Below are 19773 nucleotides of genomic sequence, written 5' to 3' on the forward strand. Positions count from 1 at the left end.
TTCTCCTTTAACTTGCATGTTGTTTACCTGTGCAAGTAATGGCCATACATGTTAGAATTATGACCAATGGTAGCAGTAAAGATTTGTTTGTTTGTAGACTATACTAACGTTCAGAGCTGAATAGTCAGATATGCAGGTAGAAAAAAAAATTCTACCCATATCTGATGATTTGGCACTAAACTTTTGCCAGTGCTTGGGCTCAGTGGTTTGTGCCTTAGTCATTCAGCACTTGTGTCTGAGGTATTAATGAATAAGGCCCAAAGTCGATATAACTAGACATCTATTTCATTCTGTACACTTGAGGATATGTACATTTAATAGAAAACAAACATGGAGAAAAGCAATAGACTCTGATTACACCAAAAGTTGGTACGCACCGTATCAAGGATTTGGTTCAGTATTTAGCCAAAATTCAGCCTTTTTCAGCAGGATTCAGATTCGGCTGAATCCATGGTCCTGTCACTCACCAAGATGGAGCTGCAGCCTGTAATCTGCAAGTCCCTGGTGTGGTTCTAGAACTGACAATTCCCAACTGTTGCACAAATATGCTACTTAAAGGAACAGTAACACCAAAAAATGAAAGTGTATAAAAGTAACTAAAATATAATGTGCTGCTGCCCTGCACTGGTAAAAGTTGTGTGTTTACTTCAGAAAGTCTACTATAATTTATATAAATAAGCTGCTATGTAGCCATGGAGGCAGCCATTCAAATGAGAAAAGGCACAGGCACATAGCAGATAACAGATAAAACACTATTGTATTCTACAGAACTTATCTGTTATCTGCTATGTAACCTGTGCCTTTTCTCCTTTTTTCCAGCTTGAATGGCTGCCCCCGTGGCTACACAGCAGCTTATTATATAAATTATAGTAGTGTTACTGTAGCAAACACACCAGTTTTACCAGTGCAGGGCAACAGTGCATTATATATTTATTACTTTAAAGCTCTTTCATTTTTTAGTGTTACTGTTCCTTTAACTGTTAATTTCATGTTCCATTTCAACGAACCAATCTTCGGTCTTTCACACATGCAAACATCTTTTCGCTCAAGCAGATCTGTAGAGGTTCCCAAAGGTTAAAGGAGAAGGAAAGGTGAAAACTAAGTAAGCTTTATCAGAAAAGTCTATGTAAATAAAGTCACAGAAATGCTGCACCTCTATCAAAAGAAACACAGGCTTTCTATTCTTTTGTGTATACATGTTCTTCTGTGTCAGACTTCCTTCTCTCAGAAAAATCCTTCAGGGCACAGATACGAGTCTGTGCAGCTTGCTCCTCTCTCCTTCACCCATCTCTGCTCACGCCCCTCCCTTCTCTGCTAAGAGCTGCAGCATGGAAGCTACTGAGACCAAGCTAAAATGGCAGCTGCTGTCTTAAACAGAAGGAGCTTCTAGGGCTGTTTACACGGTAAAGCTTTCTACCAAATAAATATAGCGTTCTAGCTTGCACTATTGTGAGGTAATAAAACGCCTTTCCTTTTTCTTTAAGATTACACTTGGGTACTTTTTTTTTCACCCAAAAACTTTTGCCCACATCTATGGCAACTGAACACAAATCATCAGTTGAAAATATAGCTGGGATCACTTTTGGAAAGTAATTGCTGAGTGGCTGTGTGCCAGAACCTATCTGATCCTAGCCAAAGATGCTATACGGTAGGAGAATCCACAGGCTGCAAAACACACCGTGTGTGTCAGCACGCAAGCCCCAGAACATTATAGCTGATGTCTTGGTTAGACTCCGTGCAACAGGCTGGCTGTACTTGCTCTGCCACATATAATCCAGTCTAATATTTGACTACAGACATCTACAGGATTCCCATAATGCCTCACTCTAGAGCAAGACTGGTGTACATGCTCAGTTAGTTAGACTATGAGGAAGCTTCCTGCTGATTGGCTCAGATCCACATTCCTAAGGGGAGTGAGCAGGAGAGGGGAGAGAGCTGCATGTCTCTGGCAGAGGAAAACAGACACAACAAATCAAAGCAAAGAGAACTCAGTGCAGCGTTTCTGTGAGTGCTTATGGCTGTATTTACATAGACCTTTCTGATAAAGCTTACTAGTCTTTCTCCTTTAAGAGTCATGAGGGAGCTACCTATCTGGCTATGACAGAGAAGATGGCTCTGCAAAGGCAAAGAGATTATAAGCCCATGGCAAAGACAATGGCTATTTGGCAAAGCAGAGTCATTCAGCAATGATTAGAAATAATAACAGTAAGTTTGCTTTTCACCTGTTATCTGCCCAAGGTGCTAAGCCAAATCAGGTTGATCTGATTGGTCGGTTCCCAGGCCAACTATTGGATCATAGCTAAGGGGTATGAATTGTTACCTTCTATATCCAGAAACTAATACTGGAGAAACCACCAATTAAATGCAAGTCTGTGTGCTGATTATTAGATCCCTTTTACAGACATATGATGTTTGGTCAGTAACCCTATAAAATATCAAATGTAAAAACGCAGAAGCAAATAAATGTGAATTTGGCCAAGGTTGTAATGAACACCACGCAGAAAGATCCGTCTGTATGTTATACATTTATTGCATACATAAACATCAAGGTTAAATTTCTTTTTACATATAGATTATCCATATAAATTATCTCTCTCTTTTTACATTACTTCTGTAGTGGTAAACGGTAATGCACTGATATAGCGACTGTACAATGTGCATATCAGAGTATGGTAAACAGCTCCACCCATTTCTGCTATGCATTCATCAGTAGTGTTCCAATACTATAATGTTAATACTAGTAATATATTGCATATACTTCACAAACTAAAAATGTAGTTTTACTTGTATAAAGAGCATTTACGGTAATGTGCCTTAAATAGAAAACATAACTCATGTAAATGTACACTTTATATTCCAATGGGGCTATAAATAAACAGTAAATTATAGTCATTTTCCTTGATTCTCATATTTGTGTACGGATAATGCGGCAGTGCTGTAGTCCCCACATTGTCCAAATGGAACTATGGGATGCTGTATGTACACAATAAGCTTACACCATCAGATACAACAGAAAACAAAGTGTGATGTTATAGCTTCTGTAAATAGAAATTTCCTTTTATTCATTATAGGTATTTTATGAAAACTTTTAGGGATATGTAATAAAAGGTGCAAAATTTGCCACAGGGCTAATCACCTATAGCAACTAATCACCTGTTCAACGGCAACCATCTTATTGGATATGATGGGTTACTGCCCTTGGGCAAAGCTCTGTGCCTTTTATTATATATGTGGGTTTGTGTTCTCCCAGCCTCTATAGGGAAGGGTTTTGCTAAAGGAAGCAATGAATCCCGCTCAAATAAACACAGCTGTGGAGCAGAAATGATCCCATGATACCCCTTCTACCTTACCATTTATTCAAGGAAAATGAAAGGAACATAATCTCTGTCTATAAGAAGGGTAAGTTTCATTTTTAATTCCAAGAGGTGAGTATATAGGCAGTGATAAAGAGACATGTTATTAAGTAACATATTAAAAGTAAATTACTAGGGGCAAATGGACAGTCTACAAGATGACTTCCAGCTCCATAATTCATGTTAATGCTAATTAAGATTTTATGACAAAATGGTCTCATGGTTATGGTAATGATGATGAATTTTTGAGACCATGCTAGGTACAGGTAGCACCCAGTTTTACATTAACTCATACAAAAGTTTCACTTCCCATATATTTTGTATTTTCCCTTTTCACCTTATCTTTATTCCTACAGAAAGAGAAAACTGAATAAGGGCTATGACATACGCGGTGTAACATGTAGCCAGCTTCAGTCTGACAAGCATGTTATTGCGTGATGCCTGAAAATGATTAATTTTATATATATATTGTCTTGATAAAGACATTGATGTCTTGATAAAGGTCCTTTGTGTAGGACCGAAATGTCGACTTGTACCATTACATTTTTGTATATAATAATATATATATATATATAAGTCCCATGAGTGCTCTGTGTTCTACATGCTGATATTATATATATATATATATCTATATAAGAAGAGCTTAACAAGTTCATGGTCAAAAATCTCCATTACATCTCAGCTAAGGCCTGTGAGGGTGGTAGCCATTTGTATTATAAACATGGCACTTACTGGGTTTGGAATAAATACAAAAAAGTCTCAGAGGAGCCCAAACTTAATTTCTTAACTTTCTTAACATTCTTACACATTCTTTTCACTTATTCAAATCCCTGCGAGCACTGAGTTTTTTTAATATACAAGTTTCAGTGAGTCATAACAGAAATTACATCACTAAGCACCAAATATAATTGGAGACATCACTTAGCACCATTTATAAGATTATCATTTACAGCAGTGCTGTCCAACTTCTGTTGTACCGAGGGCCGGAATTTTTCCGACCTACGTGGTGGAGGGCCGATAATGGAAGCCAGTTTTGACCACTCCCCTTTTTTAAACCGCACCCACTTGAAACCACACCCATGTTATCACATGACCATACCCATATTAATGGTTGTAGTACAGCAAAAACCTGCCATACTCTGCCTGCCCTACCCTGCCTGTGTGTGCCATACTCTGCCTTCCCTACCCTGCCTGTGTGTGCCATACTTTGCCTTCCCTACCCTGCCTGTGTGTGCCATACTCTGCCTTCCCTACCCTGCATGTGTGTGCCATACTCTGCTTGCCCTATGATGCCTGTGTGTATGGCACACACAGGCAGCCTACAGTGACACAATGCTGGCACTGCTCCTACAGTCTGCACAGTCTGCACAAAAACTATATATTAAACTTTTTAATTGCAGTACCACCTCAGTATATGTTCTTTTTGTAGTGTGCAGGGATTATTTGTGGGTTTCTACTGCTCCTGAGGTGTGAAGAAGTGAACAATGGGGGTGATTACAGCCTGAGTCTGAGGTGTGAACACTGCAGGGGGTAAACAATGCATAGATTAAAAGGTGTGAACAACACAGGGGATTACATATTTAAACAATACAGCCTGATTACAGCCTGAATCTGAGGTGAGAACCATGCAGGGGGGGCAGTTAATCACAGTACTGATACCATTTAAAGCTTACACAAGAGTAAGCCATCAAAGCAGCCAGACAGGTGGGGGGCCACACAGAGGGGGGTCGCGGGCCGCATGCGGCCCGCGGGCCGCCAGTTGGACAGCACTGATTTACAGGATATTCATGGTTCTGGTGTATTACAGCCTTTTAAACAGTGCTTAGTGATGTCATTAGTGTGTCAACTGGTGATTAGTTATGTACGTTGTCAATGACTCACAGACACTTGTGTATTATAATAAATAATATACCCCCTGTTGTAAAATATGAGGATATTAGACACCACCTTGGAGTCCCATGACTTGGCCTTCAGCCCCATGCCTTTATATAGTCATGGAAATCCTCAATGACTTATATTCTTATGTTATACAATAGGGGTTACATTATTACCTAAATAAACACACACATTGCAGTACAACTGACATTTTTAATAATGCACTGAAAGCGAAGACATCGGAGGAGCTTGCAAGCAGAACTTGTTCAATACTTTTAGAATTACGGATGAGTGACCACTGCACTATTTTGTTCAGGGCATCATTTACCTTAAAGGGGATGTTCACCATCAGACAATAGTCTGAATTTGAACATCCCAAGTGAGAAAAAACATTTTTTCTAAATCAACTTTTTTATTTAATAAGTGTAGTTTTCAAGTTTACAGACCAGGATGAGTGCGGCTGACAGGCTTTCTGCTCTGCTCTCTCTTCTGCAAGGATTGCCGACACTGAACTGGTTACTGTGCATGCCTTCCCTAAATCTTAAGGAGCCCTGAATCTTGCCAGCCAATGGTATCACAGATTTGCAAATGAAGCAGGAGGGGGAAGGCAAGCACAGTAACCAGTTCAGTGTCAACTTTTTTTTTTTGACAACCTGCAAAGTTCTCCTCTGGGAAATCCCCTACTAAGAGAAGAGAGAGCTTGACAAGAGCTTTAGCAGCACTGATCCTTGTCTGTAACTACACATTTTAAATAAAGATGATTCACAAAAATGTTTTTTTTTTCCACAGGGGCAGTTCAAATTCAGATTATTGTCTGAAGGTGAAAATATTAATGTATATAAAATGTTACCTACAGGTCATGCTGATCGATTTTCACTGATTGGGCTGCTTTTGTAAGTAATTGTTCCTAAACCTGACTGTTTTGCCAACCTGACTGTCCCTTCTCAGCCTGTCAGTTATAGCTTCTAATGCTAATAGCCTACTGCTGCACAAAAATGGCAGCCCCCCATAGAGAAACATGGGGGATCAGATAGGTAATTTAAAAGCATTGGGCAAATGCATCTAAGGCAAAATTATAAACAGCATTCAAATAAAATGTTATGATAGATATTTAAAAAAAGTTTCATTTTTGGTGTCAGTATCTCTTTAAGGCTGGCCTTGCTGGCACAGGTACATACAAAAGGGTTAACAAGGTTCTAATTTATTAAACAAGTAGGCATTCTATTAAACTCATACTTTCACTTTTCTATTAATATGAAGAAAATGTCTGCATCACTATAAAGTACCACTCTAGAGAAGGGCAGTACGACTGAAAAACTCAGGGTTCTGCCAATCCTAGCACCCGAAATGCTTCCACTATAGAGGCTCTAGGTCACAACAGCCTTACTGCCCAGTTCAAGTGGCTGGAAAGCTTCATGGCATGAGCAGGTAACCCACATTCCAGCTGGTGAAGAGAACTGGAAAATACATAGGTGTGGCATCCCATAAAGGTTTCTTATTCCTGGTATCATGATCAGTGGGGCTGGTAATCATTCACCTGGAGATATTTCTGTACCTAAGTGAAGCAAATGCTTAAATGATTCCTATGACTTACAGTTAAGGCGAATGAACCTACATATATAATACATATTGGCACAATGTTATAACTGGATATCTAAAGCTTCTTAAAGCTGAGACTGCACAGTAGTCAGTTGATGTTTCCCTTTGTTTCCATAGGTAGAATCATCACTGGAACAGATTTCATTGTTTCCCGTTAACAATAACAACACAGAAACACAGTTACTTCCCATGAGAGCTTCAGCCTTCAGAGAAGTTCAGTCTCTAGCTGGTCTGAAGGTGAGGGTAAAACAATCCATGAAGAACGCCTTCTATCACCACGTTTGCTGCGTTATCTGGCATGGGGGGGGGAAGAAATCTATTTAATAGGCATAAACAAATGGAATAAAGTGCTCCATGGAAACAAATATTTATAGAACCCATTTGCAATGAGGCTGTGACAATAGGTCCTCTGCACTCACCCATATACAGGACATTAAGACCAGCTATTGCAATATATGGACAAACAATCCCTGTTTCATTAAAAGGGAAGGGAATTTCTTAGTAAGATAATTCACAAAATGTTTTAATGTCCTATATATATTTATTGACAAAGGGTGAGTGCAGAGGACTTGTCCCTGTCTGTGTTGGGTAAAGGGTCCCACAGATATATTCACAGCCAGGCCACTGGTCTCCCACCCCGCTGCAGGACTAAAAAGAACACAAAACTGTTTGCTAGCCTTGTATTGTTATTAAGATGTTCTACGTCTGCATTAAAGTAGAGATGCCAAAAAGATTTATCACTCACTACAGAAAAAAAAACACACGCTGACATAAAAGTATGAACTTAGTTGAAGATATATGGCAGCAGGCTGATAATATAGTATTCTAAAGTCTGAAAGGCCAGCAATAACATTGCTGTGGTTTGTGGTGCAGGGTCAGATCAGTAAACAGCGGTTAACAGATGACAGGTTTGATTACCGTTGGCTGCAGGCAAGATGTATGGATCCCTTAGGAAAAGCAGCACAGGCTGGTGGGACAGTTTGCTGGAAAGGTCAAAAACACAAGTGTCAGCAGCAGAAATGGTAAAGAGAAAATCCAACAAACTAGTTTCAACACGGTGATGAGCTGTGGCTGCAGCTCAGAAAAATCCACATTACTCGCCTATCAATGTTTCACTGAGGAAGAAAAGTCTGTTTCCCAAATAGGAATATGTGCCTACTGCTGTGTCTGCCAGTAGCACTCGCTTTAACTCAAGCAATCGGATTCCAAGTGGGAGCTCACAGGCTGCTCAGTGGTCCCACAAATCATCCTATTATAACCTGGCCCAAAGGCATGTACATAACGTCTGGTACACTGGGGTCTAAACACATAGGAAGCTCATATATGTAACTCATACATACAAATATGCAGCGAACGATTAAGCCATGTTTATCTACCCTCTATATACCCCAGCTAAAGTACAGGATCCATTATCCAGAAACCCGTTATCCAGAAAGTCATGGATTACAGGAAGGTCATTTCTCATAGACTCCATTATGTGCAAATGATTCTAATTTTTTTCTCTGCAATAATAAACAGTACCTTGTACTTAATCCCAACTAAGATTAATTAATTGGGGCAAAACAATCCTATTGGGTTTATTTAATGTTTAAATGACTTCTTAGGAGACTTAAGCTGGCCACACACGTGACGATTTTCGATCTCTGCGTGTATGGCCAGCTTTAAGATATGGAGATACAAATTACAGAAAATACCCCTTATCTATAAAACCCCAGATCCCAAGTATTTAGGATAATAAGTCAGGTCATGTTAAGCACACATGAGCAAGAGGGTGTTAAATATTGTGTTATCCGGTCCATTTTATCAGTCTGCTTTATCCCCAAGAATATCTAGAAAATTGTACCTACCCTAAATCTCATCTCAATTAGCCTTCAGCCTGGAATTCAAAGATTATCTAGCAGAGCAATTAGGAATTTACCCCAAATATCATCACAGCCAGCCTTAAGGATAACCCCCTCTACTGCTTTCCCCATAGATTGCAAGGGAACCTCTGATAAAGGGATATATTTATCACAGGGAGCAGAGGAGCTCCCTTGGCATTTAAACTGAGATGGAAATGTTAGCACCCCAGATTTTTTTTTTGTCATTTTCAGTGAACACAAATGTAAATACAAACATGGGAAACAACAATTCTCTGTAAACTTGGGAACGTTTCCTGGTTTTTTAAAGTGACCAATAGCAGGAGCAAGCGTATCGTCAGCTTCTAAATGAAACAATAGTATGTAGTGGGGCACCTAACAGCCCTGCGCTTGTATAAGATATTGACAGAAATGTGCAAATAATTGTAAATTCATAAAGCAAATGCTACCCTGACAAACTAAGTGGTCAGCACTGGTGTTTACTTTGGATTTTTACGTATGATCTCAGAAAAAATTCAACACCCACCTGGGTTCATCTGATTCTAAGTCATCGATGGAGCTGAAATACAGTGATTTACTTATTAAATTAATTCATATACACAGAAATATCAAGACTGATAAACAGGTGAAATCCATATACTGTAATTTATCTGTAACAGCAAGGAGAACTAAAGCCTAACTAAAGAAGTAGGGCAGAAATGGTGAATGTATTTTATGTTTTGGGGTTCTGGCAACCCCAGCCCTCTAACAGAAGAGATCTGTGCCTCCAAAGATGCCCCAGTAGCTCCCCATCTTCTTTTCTGCTGATTCACTGCACATGCTCTGTGCTGCCACTTACTGAGCTTAGGGAGACTCACAATATACAGGTATGGGATCCGTTATCCGGAAACCTGTTATCCAGAAAGTTTTGAATTACGGAAAGGCCATTTCCCATAGACTCCATTATAAGAAAATATTAAAACAGTAGCTTGTACCTGATCCAAACTAATATATAATTAATCCTTATTGGAGGCAAAACAATCCTACTAATGATGTTTCAATTATTTTTTAGTAGACTTAATCAAAATTACAGAAAGATGCCTTATCTGGAATGCCCTGGGTCCCAAGCATTCTGGATAACAGGTCCTATACCTGTATTGTATAATACAGAATATAAATGTCACAGTATAAGGCTGATTAGTAATTTACACAGATAGTTACTACATGGCAGCTTTGAAACCAGTGCAATTAGCATCAGAACTTAATATGCCCTGTAGCATCAGCTTATATTTCAGGGCAACCTTATTTTCTCCTTGATAATTTGAGAAGACCCCTAAAATCAGATTCTTTACAGCTGCTCAGAGCACACTGAGCATGTAAGTGCTGCAGACACTTTCCAAGATGGGGAGCTCCTATGACAAGTTTGAAGTCCTGGATCATTGCTGCTGTTGAGATGCTGAAGCTTTTGGCTGGTGCAGTAAGTACAGTATATATAATATGGCATTTATAGCCATATTTATTCTAGGGTTTAGTTTTCCTTTAAGAATAATACAGATTTACTACCATCACATGAAACTGTGGAAAACTAATTGAAATATAAATAAATAGACGTCATCAGGCCATGTAGCCAACTGTGTAATTCTCCCTGAATAGTATAATACCACCAGAATCCGTGATAGAGAAGGTAGATCAGGACAGAGTAGTGCTGATCCGCTGTTCGGATGAGTAGTGAAACGTCTTCAATGATTACCAAACAAGTCCAGTTGCTTTAAATTTAATTATACTAGATGTAGATCAGGACAGCTGGATAGTTATCAAGTATCAAGCAAATTCATTCATTTTAGCATTTTAGAAAGTGCCCTTGGTTTCTTGTCTAGCTGTGCTATAGTTACATGCCATTTTTTCTTAGGCCAGTTGGAGTCAGAGAATAACACTAATGAGGCCTAAGAGATACTTTAAAGAGATACTGACACCATCACCTTTGTGAGAAGAGCCTCTTACACTTTACATGTAAGTCGCCGGCGGGATGGCACACGCGGCGGCGCGATTTTACGCAAATCGCCCCGCCGCGTCTGCCATCCCACCGGCGACTTACATTGTCGCCGATGGGATGGCAGGGGAAGGCAACTCGGGGAGATTAGTCGCCCGCGAACAGGGAGTTTTGCCGAAGGCGACTAATCTCCCCGTGTGCCAGAGCCCTTAAACTGCCCGTGGCTCTTGTTGGCCCTTTTAAAACGTGCATCAATGAGTTAAATCAGTGCTGTCCAACTGGCGGCCCGCGACCCCCCTCTGTGTGGCCCCCCACCTGTCTGGCTGCTTTGATGGCTTATCTTTGTGTAAGCTTTAAATGGTATCAGTACTGAGATTAACTGCCCCCCTGCATGGTTCTCACCTCAGATTCAGGCTGTAATCCCTCTGTATTGTTTAAATATGTAATCCCCTGTGTTGTTCACACCTTTTAATACCTGCATTGTTCACCCCCTGCAGTGTTCACACCTCAGACTCAGGCTGTAATCACCCCCATTGTTCCCCTGTTCACACCCCAGACATAGGTACTGTAGGTACCTATGTAGGTACTGCCTGGAATATGCTGCCTGTGTGGCACACACAGGGAGCATAGGGTAGGCAGAGCATGGCACACACAGGCAGCTAAGGTCAGGCAGAGTATGGCACACAGCCAGCATAGGGCAGGGAGGGTATGGCACACACAGGAAGGGTAGAGCAGGTAGAGCATGGCACACACAGGCAGCTAAGGGCACGTAGAGTATGGCACACACAGGCAGCAACCTGTCAGAGGTTTGTTGTGGGAGTTAGCAGTTGGAAATAGCCATTAAATGGTCCCTAAGGTGTACTTAGGTGTACTGGGGGTTGCTGTGCTATCCACAGGGGAGGAGGAGGCATATGGAATTTAAGGGTATATCTTAATATGACATAATTCTTTCACATATGAATGATGGTTGATATCCCCACAGTAAGGACCAAGCATTTGGGATTTTGCTGTGCTACCACCATTGTGATAAAATAGGTGTGGTTTCAAGTGGGTGTGGTTTCAAAAAGGGGAGTGGTCAAAACTGGCTTCCATTAGTGGCCCTCCACCATGTATGCTAGAGAAATTCCGGCCCTCGGCACCGCAGAAGTTGGACAGCACTGAGTTAAACCATTAAGGATCTTACCCACAACTCTCCGCTTTAGGCAGTGATGGCAAATGTCGAACATTCAAGAAATCCAAAAATATCTTTGGAAGTTCTTCATTTTCAAAAATGACAGCCTGAAAAACACAAAATTTAGAAAAATCAAATCATTATAATTGTATCCCAAAGAGAACATGCATTATTAAGTAACTGTCATCACACCAGTGAGCAGACATTTGTATAATGATCATTTGATAACATAAATATATTTTTATATATACTCATACTATAGAACTGTAAATATTTTTTAGCATTGTGTATCTGTTAAACGATGCTGTGCTCTAAAAATGGCCAACAAATTCCCAAATCAATTTTAAACCTAAACCAATTTATTACTAAACGCAACCTCTCCTTGCAGAGATTGCCACAACATGTATATCTTTATGGTTAAATCACTCTTCTTTTGTTCTACTGGTAAAACCCATTTTCCTTCCATCTCAAATGGATGTTCTCATACCTCTTGCAGGAAACAACTGGTACAAGAAATCTGCATGTACATATGTATATATTATGGAATAATAAAAGCAATCTTTCTGTAAACGTTCCCGGTGTGCACCTGCCTATGTGGGATTATACTAGAGCAGGGCAACAGTACATTATATTATAATTACTTTGATACATTTTAATTTTTTGGTGTTACTCTTCCTTTAATTACTTAGATTTCCTTCTCCTCTTCTTATCCGCTTGGCGCCCTCCCAAGAGGGTACTTTGGCTGTTGGCTTCTGGGCATGCTCAGTTCTTTTCATCTCAGGTTAATAAACACCCTCCAGTCTAGCAGACAATAAAGAGATGGCACTGCTGGTTCCATAGAAACTCTAGCTGTCTGCTCCTATTTTTTTCTTCTAACCCCCTTTTCCTGAGCTCAGCTTAATCATTACAATCATTATAGTGCTCAATTAAAGAACACTTTTATCAAAGTAAGTTCTGCCTGTGTAAGCCTGCATTCTTGATTGCACTGCACTTTACAGTACACAGATGCTGTTTGCGAATGTAAATGTAACTGATGGTGTGTCAGAGGGAAAATGGCAGCAAAAGTTGCTATTTGTTTAAGGAAAATGTGATGGTGCTGGCGAACAGAGGGGATATATACAGTACAAATTGTGTGGTTTGGGGGGAGCGAGATGTGCCCAACTTATTTACATGGTAGGAAAATGCAGGGTTTACGTGTCCATTAAGCATTTGGTCTTCTGGGCTTCTTTTTTGCCTACAGGATTAGTGAGATTGCCTTATTATACTGGAGTTATATCATACCTCGCAACATTTTGAAAATGGAAAGAGGGACAAAAATAAATGCTGCGGCATAATTATGACCACACCCATTGTTGTGACCTGTTTAGTTTATTAGTTACAATTGTATCTCAGTGCAGGGGGGGCTTTTTACCTTTCTGGGCTCTCTGCCAAATATGAGAAACAATGTATCTAAGTGCAGGTGAAGCTTGTTAAGATTTCTGGGCTCTCTGCTACTTTTTAATTAAATTTGTATCTTTTTTAGCTTCAGCGCAGGAGATTAAAGGAAAATGAGGGACTTTTCAGTAAGAATCCGGGACTGCGGGTTAAGCTGTCAAAAGAGGGACTTTCCCGTGAAAATCAGGACAGCTGGGAGGCATGTTGAAGGTATAACATTTGAACCCCAAACTCTACTACCTTTGTTTTCTTTAGCTGGAGAAAAATCTGAGATGATTCTCTGCATCTGACAAACCAATCAATTTTTTTCTCCCCATTCAGTTGAAGGACCTTAAGTATTTTATACTTGATTCAAAACAGCCTGACAACCATGTTTTTTTCCCCACCGCAACACTTGCATTGCTCTATATATTAATGGGAGACGAAGCCTTTTACTTTCAGAGTCTCATGTAAACCAACACATTTAATCATAGATTAGCAGAAACAATAACTCACAACTTCCCAAATGACTGCATAAACACTTTGATTTATAAAGATTAATAGGAATCCCCAGGTGAATGTCATTTTAAGCCCTCTGTATCACTGATTTTCTCGTCATAATAAACTTTTATCTGACGTTTTTATTTAGGTAAAAGCAAAAAGAAAACAAAGCGTTTAGATTCAATGGCCAGGCTATTTCATTACTCAGCCTTGAAGGAATCCAATCCATCATTGTGCTGAGAGAGAGGAAATCTCTTGTGGGTTCAGCGACTCACTCTGGTTTTATTAATGCAAGATTTAGGAAATGTTAACAATGTGAATTGTTTGTTTAACTTGACAGATCAGCTTACGATGCACTGGCCCCATCTATAGTATATTTGATAATGACAAAGGACAGGCCACAAATCTAATGTCAAGTTATTTGCAGCTATTCCCCGATACTTCTCATAAGTTATCAGACATCTACCTTATGTGCTTTTGCTGCATATTTTCATGATAGAACTACAACTTGGAAATAAAGAGAGGAAACTACAATAGCCCCCTTTACGTACCTCCTAAGACTACTACTTACTGTCTACTGAGAGCTCTCTACCTTGGCCCAATTCATTTGTCTTAATCTGGTGAGTGGGTGTTTAATTTATCCGAGATGCAAACTGACCCTCCAAGACAAGCAACATACTTTACCCAGTATATATTTTACAATTTAGAAACCATAGTCTACAGAGGACACCAAAGTGTGGCAATTTCACATGAACAACTGGCAACACCTAACTTTTGGGAGCTACAATGATACCTATGTAGAGTTTCATAAATTATATTAAAGGGATTCCATTGTGATTTTTATGGTGGAGTTTTTATTACTATATTACACTGTTCACATTGCAAATAATTCATTCTACCATATAAAATTGTATTTTTTAACAAATAAATATATATATTTTTAGTTGTAATATAAATGTGTAGGCGTCATCGCAGTTCATTGTGTCTAAGTCTGAGCTTTCAGAAGGAGCCAACACTACTAGAACTGCTTTTAGATAACCTATTGTTTATCCTACTCCATGTAACTGGAGGAGTCATGAACCAGACTTGGAATAAGAGCTGGGAGCACTTTCAACAATACAGGTGTCAGGTACCTTCCCACCGGTCTGCTGATCAGTTGCTGGGGGGAAAGGGAGGGGGGTTATATCACTTGCAGCGCAGCAGTAAAGTGTGACTGAAGTTTATCAGAGCACAAGTCACATGGTTGTGGCACCCTGGGAAATGAAAACTATGGCTAGCTCCATTTGAAATTTCAAAATTATATATAAACAAAATCTGTTTGCACTTTTAAAAAACGTATTTCAATGCAGGATTCTGCTGGACAAGATGTATTTTGAAAAAAAGCATATTTCCCATGACAGTATTCCTTTAAAGTAAAAATTGGGGGCTGTAAGGACTATTTTTAATTATGCCATTATTATTATTCTTGCCTGAAATGGGGATTAAGGACATCAAATGGCAATACTGAAAGAGGATTAAGGTAAGGATAGCAACACTGTGACAAACTCAATTCTTACAAAAAAACAAAGTCTGGTAAGGAACCCCTAGGAAACTATAGTATTAATCCACATACTACACAGGCAAGTAGGTAAACACACTATCCACCCGCGGCCCTATACAAAGGACAGCAATTGCAACAATATCTAGCAGTTCAAATGTCAGTTTCTGTAGTTGTTTGGGTAATTTACATGCTTGAATATCCACAAAAAAATGTTGCATTCTTGCACCACAGTCACTGCCGTAGGAGAGCCTTTTACTGAAAGTGATACTGACACTAAAAACTACTCTTCCAAATATTAATGTACATTAAAAGTTACCGATAAGTCGTGTTGCTTTTCACTGGTAGGGCTGCTTTTGTAAGTATTTGGGAGATCACATAGGTAATGTAAAAGCATGAGGCAAATACTTTTAAAGGAGAAGGAAAGATAAAACTCCCCCCCCCAGTGATTGTAATTGCTTACCGTTTACCCCGGGCTAGTGCTGTACTTTAAAACTGCAACAGTCTGGGGTAGCTGTGAGCCAGTGACCCTCTTCCTTCGTGCTGCTCGTGCATGCGCAGTAGAGTGAAAAGCCGAACTCTAGAAAAAAAGCCGTCTCTTTCACTCTACTGCGCATGCGTCGGCCCCAGGATCCCGAAGATAGAAAAGTAAAAGGATCGCCCCCTCACAGCTACCTACCTAGCCAAATGTTAGGCACCCCCAGTGATTGTAATCTCTTACCATTCACATCGGGCTGATGCTCCTGTTAGGAAAAAAACGCCCCAGCCCGGGGTATAATGAAAGCGATTACAATCACTGGGGGTGCCTAACATTTGGCAACAACCAGTGATTTTTTAGCTTTCCTTTTCCTTTGAGGCAAAATTATAAATGGCGCCCAAAGACAATGTTACGATAGATGTAAAATAGGTTTAATTTCTTTTATATCAGCCCAATGCTTGCTACAAGGTGGCTATTTCTAGTTTCTGAGAAACATATTTTAAATGACCAAAATAAACCAATAAAAAGTGGCTATTTGACTTTGAACAGAAGCTCATTTTTGTTAATAGCCAATAGCTGGCCATTTGTATACTTGTTACTTTTCTATATATAATATATTATATATAATTTATTTATTATAGGGGCCTTCTGGATGTGTCTTTGGCTGAGTCCTCACACTTAAAATATATGATATGAAATAAAAGTATATTTAATACACATTCCAGGAGTGCAGCAGTCTTTTATTCAGGTGTGTGACATTTTTCTGGCACTGGGGCATATTTTCCCATTAGAAGTACATGCAAAGGTCTATTTCAATGTAGTGATAGATAGATAGATAGATAGATAGATAGATAGATAGGTCCATTGTTAATTTACATTGCTGCTTTTTGTAACTGAATATTATAAAGCAGGAAGAGAATAATAACCATAAAAAGTACAATGAGTTAAATTATAAATATTGTGCAACTCTTATAAACAAAGTTTCCAGAGACAGTGCACATTATGTGTATTCAGTATGAACATAAACCAATGTAGCAGTGGTTATTAAAAATCCAGAGTTCTCCTAATCCTGTTCTACCTTATCATTGTCACAAAACTGTGTTCCCAATGGGCATCATTGATTGGCTGCACGTTACAGCTTTGACAACCCTAGTACTTAATTGTCAGTTATTTCTTCTTCTTCAGTGGCTAAAATACAGTCACATAATAACAGAGGGACTTGTTCTGCTTTAACCTTAGCTAGCTGCCATCACGCAGTGGAAAATAGTGTTAAAATATCACAGGATCATGCTGTACTGCAAAGAAAGACGTGTAAAGAGCGTAATGATTTCCCTTGAGTTTGCTTTGAAGAAAATTGTCACCACAGCAAGCAGAAACTGTGACACATCTTCAGAAGGGATTGTGGGAAATCGAACAATGGCATTCTAGTTAGGGCCAAGCCTACTCATCAGCCAATTATAACTGGAACAGAGCTTCATACTGAAAACTTCAACAAGACTACTTGGCTAACCTTTTGAGATTTCCAAGCAAGCTTTGAACAGAGCAAGATATAACGTGATCAAAATGAAACATTTCCTTCCACTTAGTGCTCCGCAAGTCATTTGTGAAGTGTATCTTGCAAGGAGTGAGCACGTTGTAAGTAAGAGGGCAAGAATGCGGTCTATATCTGCTCTGAAGCTCTAGTTTGGAAGTCACCTCTGCCATAGAAAGATATATAAAAACATTAATTCCACCTGCACTGAGACAGTAGTTCCCCGTGGAATTCTGTGGATGTTTAAACGCGCTCTTCTTCGGGTGGAAAGGGTCACACCTGTGTTTCTTTTTAACAAAATGGTTTACTGTACTAAGAACATTACATTTTATTAGTAAGTAAAAAGCCTCAACTGCCGCTACCCATCTCTGGATGGAAAAAAAAAAAAAAGTATTATTACCAGAAGTGGTAAACTCTATAATGGGTATATTTTAAAATCAAATTTCAAGTCAAAGTATAAAAAAAAAACCCTCCAAAATATAATTCAGCGCCCCTAATTTGCAATAATTATGTATCTATACCCTCCTTGCAACACTGTTTTTGAAACGCTTTTAAAAATCCCATAGGAATGAACAGAAAGTGGCTGAGTCTTTCTGTGGTGAGCTCTAATTTCAAATTTTTCCTGTGAGAAATGAAGCTTGGTGTTCCAGAAAGGGAGTATATAAACATGTTGTAGCATTAACCTGGAGGACAACATAGCTATAGAAATGGGTATAGCTCTCTGTAATAATAAAACAGTACCTTGTACTGAATTAATCCATATTGGAGGCACAATATCCCTATTGGGTTTAATGTTTTAATAATTCTTTAGTAAACAAAGTATGGTGATCCAAATTACAGAACGATCCTTTAGCCAGAAAACTACAGGTCCCGAGCATTCTGAATAACAAGGTCCCATACTGTTTTTATATCCTGCATATAAGTGGCACAGAGATTATTATCTGGGTACAAATCTGATTGTTAAACATGGTTTAAAGCGGAGTATAAAGAAGGATATATCAGTTGACCTATAAGAAGTTCTTAACCTGGGGTGTATAAAAGCAGCAAGTTAACTGTAGGAGTTTGTTGCTGACCACATCTAATAATGAAGGGCAAAAGTCTCAGCCAGGCCTGGAATGGCAATGTGTGGATTCTGGCAAATGCCAGATTGGCTGCTGTAAAATGCCATAGACAGTCACTATTTTAGGGCTGGTAGGAGGCTGTCTGGGCTTTATGTACTTGAAATTCCAGGGCCTATTTCCAATCCCAGTCCGTGCCTGGTCTCTGCTCCTATTACAGTTTGAAAAGGCTGTGAAATTGGGTTAAGCCTTAATCATGGGGACATTTAATTACCTTGATATTGACTAGTGTAATGGAACTGCCACAACAAGGGTAGGATAGCTTTTATATTTGCCATGTGAGCATTTTTATAATTCAGGTGCAGAAGTTCCCACCAGAAAATGTGCTCTGTTGGATCTGATGATCAGAAACAGCTTATTACAAATCTTCAAGTAAGAGAACCCCGAGGAATGGTCACCATAATATATTCAATCTAAGTTTGATAAAAGTTACAAAAACATAGGTTTAAAAAGGATGCCTAAAATCATACTAATTATTCTTTTTATTAATCCATTGGGGAAACCAATAAAATATATTTCTATAAAGCCTCAACTTAGCTTCACTCAAAAGATAATGAAAATACACATACTGATCTATGCTCCAGTCCCTTACACTTAGCTGAACCACCAATAGCAACCATCACTTGGTTGGCAGTCTGAGGAGGGTTCTTATGGATTTTGAGAAACATTTAAAATACAACACATCAGATAAAATAAAAATCTCAAGGAAAGAGGACAAACAGTTGCCCATAAGGCTGATGCCACACGAGGCGTAGGGCTGAAATTTTCGGCAAGCGGAAAAACGCTTGCCGAAAATTCAGCCCTACGCCGCATGTGGCATCAGCCTAATACCTTAAGCACCTAATTAAAAAAAAAAAAAAAAAAGATTTTCTTTTGAATACTAGGGATGTAGCGAACATCGCCAAAAATGTTCGCGGACCCGTTCGCGGACTTTCGGCAAAACTCGCGAATATTCGCGAACTTTGCGAACCCCATAGACTTCAATGGGAAGGCGAACTTTAAAACCTAGAAAAGCCATTTCTGGCCAGAAAACTGATTTTAAATTTGTTTAAAGGGTGCCACGACCTGGACAGGGGCATGCAGGAGGGGGATCAAGGGCAAAAACTTCTCTGAAAAATACTTTGTAAAAAAAATGCCAAAAAAAAAAAACGCCAAAAAATAACGCCAAAAAAAAGCCAAAAAAACGCGGCAAACCCAAAATGGCGAACATCGCCAAAAGTTCGTGAATTTGCGGACTTGCGAACACCCGATGTTCGCGCGAATTAGTTTGCCGGCGAACAGTTCGCTACATCTCTATTGAATACCAAGTAACTGATTGGTGTTTTTAGAAGTTTTTGAAACCACAAATAAGCCATAAATGACTTGAAAA

The 19773-nt window shown here is 39.3% G+C and overlaps 1 protein-coding gene across 1 annotated transcript in view; it reads right to left on the minus strand.

The window, feature by feature from the left end:
* Positions 1-2512: 2512 nt before the first annotated feature.
* snx24 (sorting nexin 24) overlaps positions 2513-19773 on the minus strand; it is a 73878-nt gene continuing 56617 nt past the window's right edge. The window contains 5 exon segments of the mRNA NM_001016125.3: positions 2513-4299; positions 5128-7120; positions 7746-7810; positions 9213-9245; positions 11839-11933. Coding sequence (NP_001016125.1) covers positions 7050-7120; positions 7746-7810; positions 9213-9245; positions 11839-11933 — 264 coding nt within the window. The 3' untranslated portion in view covers positions 2513-4299; positions 5128-7049.

This window comes from Xenopus tropicalis, chromosome 1, assembly GCF_000004195.4.
Source record: "Xenopus tropicalis strain Nigerian chromosome 1, UCB_Xtro_10.0, whole genome shotgun sequence".
In the NCBI taxonomy this organism is placed as follows: Eukaryota; Metazoa; Chordata; class Amphibia; order Anura; family Pipidae; genus Xenopus; species Xenopus tropicalis.